The sequence below is a fragment of the Harpegnathos saltator genome, unplaced genomic scaffold, assembly GCF_003227715.2.
Source record: "Harpegnathos saltator strain DR-91 unplaced genomic scaffold, Hsal_v8.6 scaffold659, whole genome shotgun sequence".
In the NCBI taxonomy this organism is placed as follows: domain Eukaryota; kingdom Metazoa; phylum Arthropoda; class Insecta; order Hymenoptera; family Formicidae; genus Harpegnathos; species Harpegnathos saltator.
The window spans coordinates 401701-411783 of NW_020230492.1; the positions used below are offsets into that span (position 1 = coordinate 401701).

The window sequence follows — 10083 nt, forward strand, 5'->3', positions numbered from 1 at the left end:
ATTGTTGATAATATTAGAATATTTCCAGAATATTCGATAAATAAACTGAATATTATTGATGAATTACGTATATTCTAAAAATATACGAAAAATAATATACTACGAAAAATATTATAGGGATATTCTCAGTATATTAGATATATCTATAATATATTTAGTATGAAAACAGTATATACGAATAATATCATGTGCTGTGTGGAGACTCTGTGATCTCATTCCATTGTGACCTTGATGCTATGAAGGATACACTCTTTGATGATTCTTAACACTCTTTGATAATCGCTCTCAATATACAAACCACGGTTGACATATTATTTGCTCAGAAGACACCTTATTTTTTTGAATTTTTTTGAAATTCCATTCTCACCTATGGTTACGCAAATTCAGACTTCTCTCTGACTTGAATCAATGGCCGCGTTCAGTAGAACAAAGTGATCAGAGAGCGCTTAGTGATTATTGTTTGTGATTGGAGCATTCTTTTAGATTCTTTTAGATGCAGCCATTGGCTGCATTCAGCAGACTCAACAGTTGGACAACATTACTAGATTTTCCACTGAATCTCGCTCCTGATTGGTAAATACTTCTGGGTCTATGAAGAATCTAAAAGAATGCTCCAATCACAAACAATAATCACTAAGCGCTCTCTGATCATTTTGGCCGCGTTCGGTAGAACAAAGTGATCAGAGAGCGCTTAGTGATTATTGTCTGTGATTGGAGCATTCTTTTAGATTCTTCATAGACCCAGAAGTATTTACCAATCAGGAGCGAGATTCAGTGAAAAATCTAGTAATGTTGTCCAACTGTTGAGTCTGCTGAATGCAGCCTTTGTTCTACTGAACGCGGCCAATGAAGACAATCGATTCTTTGAGAAAGAAAGAATCGAACATCGACTCGTCGGTCGATTATCGATCTTCATTCGCGAGTGAATGGGTGCATTCAGTACTACAACCGCTCACTGAGAGCTCAATGAGCTTTTACATTTGATTGGTATATTCTTTTAGATTTAAAAATATACACCAATCAGATGCAAGAGCTCACTTAGCGCTCAGTGAACGGTTGTAGTATTGAATGCACCCAACGATATCCACAACTCTGGTCAAAACACAACTGACCAATGGGATTTCGAACTCTAGCCATACCGAGAAGGAAGGAAGGAAGGAAGGAAGGATGAGAGAATGATGGCGTTAGACGGCGAAACATAACCTATCGCCGTGACCTGTACGAGCGTATTAGCGTAGTTTCGTTTGTGTTGCATCGATTTTTATGCGTAAAGAACGCAGGGAAAGAACGCAGCGGTTTGTGTTGAGCAAATCGATCGATTGGCATGTCAGAATCAACGACGCAATACGATCTCCGTGCGCGATGAACGCTTAGTCGCGTTACACACTTCGGTATACGCATACATCGCGCATCCGTCACGAAGAATGGCCTTCCCGAAGCGCGGAGAGCAATGAACCAGTTATTATGTTGCCGTCGACCGGTTATTTCAAGACGATAAATTGCCCGTTTTATGACAGCGGATCGTGCGACCGTCCCTACTGTCATTTCAAACATGCCAGACGTGGTAAGAGTTTATGCCGAAGCAAAATCCTTTTGTCCTCACGGGCCTCTCTTCGTCCAGGTCGCGCAACCCCGTGTATCATAACCTATTCACGAGATTGGGCGAAAAAAATTTAACATTCTCTTTGATTCTTTGACGATTTTGAGACAAACTTCTCGAATGCATCGTATGACGTTCGTTTCAATTTTCTGTTACTCTCACGTGTCACCGAATTGCGTGCGAAAAATTAAATATTTAGAAGCTTCGTCGGTTGAAGCAAATGAACTCTGACAACAAAGACAAAGAAGATTGGAGAATCAACAATTCTATATTATGTTAATAAGAACGATCACGAAACAGTTTGTATTTACATTTATACTATATTACCATATCGGATTTTTATACTTGATTTTTACTTGATTTTATACTATTTCTGAACCCTTTATTATTGTTTCCCTAATTTCGAAAGTTTTGTATATTGAAGATGAAAGTTGAATTGGATTTATAATACTATAAGGCACTAATCTGTTTTAAATTTATATAAAAATTGTCTTAAAAATATATTTATGTACATGAATAGATTATTCCTCTGCTATATTGATAGAAACAAACATTAAAGGATTAGCAATTGTGTGTTATGTTAGTAAGGATAATTTTAAAACTTTTTGTGTTGAATTTATTATTAAAAAAGATACAATATAATATGTTGAATCCATGCAAAAAATTATTACTTTAAATATATATTTGTATACATCAAATTATTTACTCGTAACAGCTATCAACTGTATCTTAAATAAAAAAACTATTTTGTATTTTACACAGAAGATGGAGGAAGCTCAGCAGGAATGGCTGGAATGGTGGAGGCCCAGACATCAGGCCAGGCGCAAGAAAACAAAACCACTGCTATGGCAGCACAAAATTCTGACATGCTGCAACACCTAGTGACTGAAGCTGTGAAAAAAGTGCTCGCGGATAAGGAAGTCACAGATGCGGAGAAGTTCCCTGAGAATATTGTCTCTCAAGTGGTTGAGGAGCTCAAGCCGACTTTGGCTTCCAGCTCCGCTGCCACTATGCGCAATACTACACCAAATATAATAGGAAAACATATTGCGATTCCCGCACCTATTACGAAGCCAGTGGCATGCGTTTACAATCCCACACCAATAGCGGAACTGAAGAAACGGCATATACCTGTAGTCTCGTACATGCCAACTAGAGAAAGTAGAGTGGCTGTGAAACGTAAATGCTCTCCTGAGAGGGCTAAACAGTGGTTGAATGTAGTTCAAGAATCTGGCAGTTCTCAGCAATCTGAACTTACGTACAAACCTACTGCTATAGTTAACATAACCGATCAAGATGTCATACCAGATTATGTACCTACATTTAAATCGGACTCATCCACGTCGAATTCGTACGATGACGGTAACTCGAACGATTATCAATTGAAATTCAAAGAAGCGTATTACCCGAAATCTAAGAAGAGGAGAGAGGAATATGTTCCTAAAATGGTTAAAACACCGTTGAAAACAGCTCAACAATTAGACAACGTTACTGTGGATCAATACGAGTCGGAATTTGATATGATCGACGAGATCTTGACTGCCAGTCACACTATTCCTAATGTATTGGGACAGACCAAAGTGTTGTCCAGCGAGGACTCGCAGGATTATTCTTTGGAGATTGAACCCAAATTCTCGGACGACGAACCGGTCGAAGACATATCTAAAGACGAAGGTAACGCAAGCGTCAATAAGGTCGAACAAACATTGGATGTGAACGAAAAAGGGAAAGAGAATTTGCAACATGCTAAGATTGATGAACAATCAAGCAATAAGGATAATAAGATACACAACAATCATTACGATATTAAAACGGGTGATACAAAAAGTAGCGATAAGTCTAAGCAATATAAGGAAAATGACACGAGCAAATCGTCAGATGAAGGGAAAGAAGGTGTTAAAGAGAAGGACATCGATAAGGAAAAAGAAGTACACAAAAGTCATAGTAAAAGTAAGAAGAAAGATAGAAGAGATCATCACAGTTCTGAGAGGAGAGACAAAGACAAAGACAAGTCCGGGCATAAATCGGATTCCAAAAGCAGACACCATTCTTCCTCTAACAAGGACAAAGACAAAGATAGAAGGAGAAGCAGCCGTGATAGTAAAGAATCTTCACATAAAGATAAAGAACATTCACGAAGGGATAGACATAATTCTTTGAAGAGAGATCATGATGATCACCAAAAATCCAGCCGGCACGAGAAGCATAAATCAAGCAAAACAAGCTCATCTAGTTCTAAGTCGAGCAAACATACATCGAGCAAAAGCGATAAGAAACACCGTTCGGAATCGAGTCGAAGACCTAGCACTTCTTCCAGGAAATCCAACGAGCACAAAGAGAGCAGTAGCGAAAGAAATTCATCTGACAGATTTGATGATAGTCCTTTGAACAACACACATCCTTTCGTAGACAACGAAATTCTAGGAATGTCAGATTCTGATCATGATGTGCAAGAAGAATGTCTAAAAATTTTTCAGGTGAGTAATCTGTATATCTATATCGTTACAATTCAGAAGCTAGCCGCTACTTCGCGAACTCCTCCGATTATTCTATTTAATATTATCATTTACTATAATTTAATATTATCATTTTTACTCTGATCAACATATGTTATGTCAAACGAAAGTATCAAAATTTTCTCCACTTCATTCGTTGAAAAGCAAGATTTTGCACTAACGAAAGCATTTCGGACATATTTAATTAGCACACTATAGAAAGATATTTACTCATTTTTAAGGAATATCAAGTCTCCGATCATCCAAAGGTAGTATCGATCAAAGAACCATCGAAACGCGGGTCTGCTGAGGATGTAGAGGAAATCGGTAGAAAGAGAGTCGCGCATCCCTCTGCGACCACAAGCATTACCAAACATGTAGGTCCTAGTCAGCCACCGAAAAAAACAATAACTCCACAGCAGAAAATGTACGAGCGATGGCGTCTGATGAGGGAAGTAGCAGCTGAAAAGGCTGCGGAAAAGGCAGCAGCTGACGCAAAGGCTCAAGTTACATCCGCGTCAGCGCCTCCACCCTCCAGTAACGCACGCAAAGAGCATATCGAGTCTTCCACTTCATCGATAAGCAACAGCTACTCTCAGCTGAATGGGAATGGTAAGTTGATTCACTATCTCGCCCGCAGCGTTAAGCGCGCGAGCGCTTAGCGCGAAACACGACCGTGTACACGACTCGCTGTGTACGGAATTTGGGCTAATTGGGCTAATTGGTGTAATGTTTAATTAATTTTGCATATGTCTCATATTAATATCACAATGTACGTGTTAAAGGTCGCGTTAGGATTTCTTCTGTACCGTACGCGAAGTCTCTCGCGATGGAAAAGAAGAAAGTTGCAGTGATATCAGGAAAAAGCAAAGACGAGAAAGAAGAAACGGAGAGCAAAACAAAGGCGCAGACCACGAAGGGCGGCGTACGCATTGCACATGTTCCACAATCGGTATGAGATTAGGTTGCAAACTTTCGAAAGTTTATTAATTGTTCTGGCGCAATTTAAATGAGTGTGAGTTTCGTCGACATTGAGTCGAGATACGCACACGGCATTTGATAAGATATGATACAAAACGACAATACTACATGCATAATACAGGACGCGGTAACGCGTTATTCGCGGCAAAAAGCGAAAAGCCGCGGTAGCCAATCGCTTTCCGTTGTGTCTTATTTATTTCCGGAAAAAAGCAGGATGTTGATTGGTCACCGCATGAATCACGTTGTTCTTCGGAGTTACCACGTCCTGTGTCCAAGTCATAACGCCTTGTGATTTTGCAGATACCTCAGCTAGTACGGCCGGAACCGCTTCAAGTAGCCACCCAAAAATTTCCTTTGAACGTCCGCCAGTATTATATTAATATTATGCACGACATATGCGTGCAGATTTACACGAGTGGTGACGACGCGGCTGAGCGCGCTATCAAAGAGGAACTCGCGTGTCACGAGAGGTGTAAGGCGCTCGCGGTGTACAAAAATGCGTGTATATTAGCGACACACAGACTGAAGAAAGAGATCGATCAGAACAGATCGGAAGAAAAGTCCGCTGGGTCGAGTTGCGGCATGGTATCTCACGAAGCTGTACTCGTCGGCAAGTCGAAGGGTTCTTGGAGCGTGGTTAAGACCAAAAGGAATATCGTAGATTATAAAGGATCTGCACTCTACGGTATGCTCAAGAAATGGATTATGTCGGAGAATCAACTCAGAGAAAATGGGTTCCCACGTAGTCATCCGGATGGTCCAAAGGTGAAGAGTTCTTTTTTTTCTTTTTTTAATTACAAATCAAAAATAAGATAATATCAATGCAGATTTACTGAAAATTATGGAGTATTGAAACGGAAATAAAACGCTTAAAAAATAAAACGATAAATGATTGCATAAAAACTAATAAATTATCGAAAAGGTGGAGCAATTAACAATAAAACAATATTAAATGGCTGAAAAATGAAACGACACACAATAAGATAAATAAAAATGCGGGATGTATAAAAATGTATACAAAACAGATGATATATCACTAATTTACGATAATAATGATTACCCGAGCTATAAGTGTTATAATAGTAATGATATCAATTATAATATATATTTGGTAAATTAATACAATTTTATGTAAAGAAAATGAATATGATACCTTACTAATGATGCAAATTGTCATTTTACATGTAAGTCTATGTTGAATTTTATCGTTGCAATTTTGTAGCGTTGGTTTTTGTAGCGGCGGTAATCATTTTCCTCGATTGAAACGACGATTTTCAATGAGAATATGTCTTACATATTGCAGGGACGAGCGAAAGTGTACGTAATAAATTCACGAAACCAAAGTGTTTTGTCAAAAGTGCCTAACGAAAGAATGTGCAGCCGCTGTGGCCAAGCGTACATGGTGGATAGACACGCCTTCGCTGTGCAACAACAAAACTGTATATATCACTGGGGAAGAAAATTTACAATCAGAGGCGAGGGCAAATATAGTTGTTGCCAGCAATACGGCTCCGCCACTGGTTGTTGTGACGCGAAGACGCACGTATGGGATTATACAGATTACGAGAATCTTCGCGGTTACGTTAAAACTTTACCGAAAGGTGAGATATTTCCAATTTCTTATACTGTCGATGCGTCCTAGACGTATTAATTTCTCATTGACTTATGATGAATTTTATACATTGTGCGAAGATGTTCCTGTGGAAGAACAAGGCGTTTATGCGCTCGATTGTGAAATGTGCTATACTACATACGGCTTAGAATTAACCAGGGTGACGGTTATTAACGATGATTGCAACGTCATATATGAAACTTTAGTGAAGCCGCAAAATCCAATAATCGATTATAACACGAGGTGAGACTGTAGCAGGATTTAAAGTCAGACTAGATCGGGTTAGACATTATCAAAAATTTTGAGACGATGCGAATGATAAATTGATGAAATACCGGTTTATACGATGAGTGATTATCTATGTCGAAATAGGTTCTCAGGGATCACAGAAGAAGATATGAAAGACGTAACAACGACTCTTTTGGATGTACAAGCTACGCTTCTTACAATGTTCTCCGACAAAACGATTTTGGTGGGTCATAGTCTTGAAAGCGATTTTAAGGCTCTAAGATTACTCCACGATACCGTCGTCGACACCAGTGTTATGTTTCCGCATAAGAATGGATACCCGCAAAAACGGGCATTGAAAAATCTTTGTTCCGAATATCTCAGAAAACTTATACAAAATGATAGTAAGTTTGATTCTTGATAGTAAATATGATGTAAGGACGATCATTGAACGATAAAATAATGCGTTCTTCATGATGATCTTTTTTTCGTTTAGTTGGTGGGCATGACAGCAAAGAGGATGCTGTCGCTTGTATGGAATTAATACTGTGGAAAGTGAAAGAAGAAGCGAAAGTGCAGTGAATAGAACTATGTCCACAGATTTGAAATACAAGAACAAATGTCATCGCGTTTGCTAGTACGCCAGTACAGTCTGACTCTTTTGTAACGTAATGCTGAACGGTACATACTTTACTGCCGTATGTATTATATCTTGTGTATAAATATGTAATATACACCCACCGCGTCTGCTTTTGAGATCTCTTTTCAGGTTAAATTCGGGATTGTGTAGCTGATAAGATTCATACTCGCGACATGAACTCTTGACATTTATTAAAACACAAAAGAGCGCATTTGTCAATGGAAAATCGACGTGAGATTTCGCCGGTTCCGATACATAGTAATGCTCGGGATGCGTCAAATCATTTTCGAATATGTGGTGCAAATCTCGAATTGCTGCTTCGTAAGCCATTCGCTGTTACAAATTCTTGAGAATCTTGAAAAGATCATCTATTGTATACACGATTATCGCCAAACACTGTTGTCACAATAATGTTAAAGTCTTTATGTAAATACACACACACACATACACACGAAATATATATAAACATGTGTGTGTATGTATGTATGGTATGTGTACGTATGTATGTGTATACACACACATCTATATATATATATATATAAATATATAAATATATATATATATATATATATATATATATATATATATACACGTCTATTAAAATTAACTAGATATGTCTACAGACTAGACTGTCTGTTATCAGTACATAGGCATTCAAAAACTTTAGGTTTCAAATAACATTTTGGATTAAATTGCTTGAAGGATGTAAATGTGAATGCCCAGTACTATCGATATACGCATCACTATATTTCAATTAATATTTTTGTACTTCGTTATTATTACTTATTTATACTTTAAAACATTAAAAGGTCGAGACACTGCACATGTTCATTTACTGACCCAACCTTGCAATATATAGATATATACACTTCAAGATGACCTGCAAAAAATAAATCCACACAGATATAAGGATTATTAATGGATATTTCTTGTGTTTACTCTCTAAACACAAATGAATGTTCATTTTTTATATTGCAATTAATTCTTCATATTTTATCGAATTGATTGATTAATATATCCACTTTGTGAGAACTACTCTTGTTAACACGTTGACTGCCAACTACGAGATATCTCGTAGGTTGTTTACTTGCCTAGGACGCCTAACTACGAGTTATCTCGTCCCTTCATTACTTGCCATATTTGTACAGCTACGAGGAAACTCGTAGCATAACAGTGTAAATATGAATAGATGGCCTCAGGAAAGAGAAAAAAAAATGTTTTTAAAAAAAAACATTTTTTAAGCTTTTTGATTATTACTATGTACTATTATTAAAGTTTTTAATAATATAACATGATTAAATCAAATTGGCTCTTTCGACCGGAATCGTGAAAAATTCCGTGGCAGTCAACGTGTTAATAATCAATCTACATTCACGATAAATACGATATTTTAATCCGCTCAATCAGAGAAGAATCTCTCAGGACTTTGTAAAAAATATGTATCATGATGATACATGTGTATTTATTTCCGTGACATTAAACAGGCAAAACTTTATACGAAATGTATAACAGTATGACAGTTATATTCATTACGAGAATATTGAAAAAAAATTTAAGTGAAATAAAAAAAATAATTTATAACAAAGTAAAAGAGAAGGTAAACAATATATGTGGATAAATAAAAATAATGATACAATCGGCAGTAAAAAGAAAGTAACGACTGTATGCAATTTATAGTAAATGGAAACTTAAGTTGTATTATAACTGTATATATTTAAGTAATTTATATAAAATGCATTCAAAGAGATATTGAACTGTATAATTTATGTATGTAATTTGAGGATTCTAGAAATGAAGGAAACGAAGACTCGAATAAACGCAAGGTGGTATACCGTTTGATCTTATATAACTTGACATTATATATTTTGTCCACTTCTTTTTTTCTTTTTCGACATTTTATATCACTACATACAAATAAGTGTCATGGTCGTTCTAAAAACAAGAGGTAAAAAAAAGAAAGGATCGGTGAAATGACGAAAATGTGTCATATTGTCTTCTGTACATTTTCTTTTTATTATACATATTTTACAAAATTACATCACTGTTCAGTGAGATCTGCGTTAAAATATTTCTCGACTACTATGCTGCTCGACAATTTCATTTAACGATTGAAAGCATAATTTCAACTAGAGACATCGCGATTATTACTCACCGGTGCTCCATACTTCATTGTTATGAAACTCTTGATTAACGTCGTAGTTGACTAATCGTCATTATATATCTGCGAGGTCGATTTACGACGTGAAATATCTATATATCTCCTCTTCGTTACAACTTTAACACAGAACGCGTACAGGAATATATTTCGGGACAGTTCACAATCTCTCTGTGTCGAAACCGAATCTTAAATTCGCGTCTACAAAACGCACGTTCTTATAACATGATACTGTATACAAAATATTTCTTTTTCTTCTCGCTGCTTATATTATTGTCTGCACGTACTAGCTTGTCGTTCTAGTTTACGGTGCAAACGTTATATTAGGCTACAGATAACTTTCCTCAAGTATTTCCCATGTTCGTAAGATAC

General features: G+C 36.9%; 1 protein-coding gene across 1 annotated transcript; it reads left to right on the plus strand.

The window, feature by feature from the left end:
• Positions 1 to 1387: 1387 nt before the first annotated feature.
• LOC105185174 (RNA exonuclease 1 homolog) lies at positions 1388 to 8043 on the plus strand. Its single transcript, XM_011144483.3, has 9 exons — positions 1388 to 1564; positions 2363 to 4077; positions 4338 to 4707; positions 4881 to 5047; positions 5377 to 5841; positions 6380 to 6677; positions 6769 to 6931; positions 7061 to 7320; positions 7413 to 8043. The coding sequence occupies exons 1-9, from the start codon at positions 1465 to 1467 to the stop codon at positions 7496 to 7498; spliced, it is 3624 nt and encodes a 1207-aa protein (XP_011142785.1). The 5' UTR covers positions 1388 to 1464; the 3' UTR covers positions 7499 to 8043.
• The last annotated feature ends 2040 nt before the right edge of the window (positions 8044 to 10083 follow it).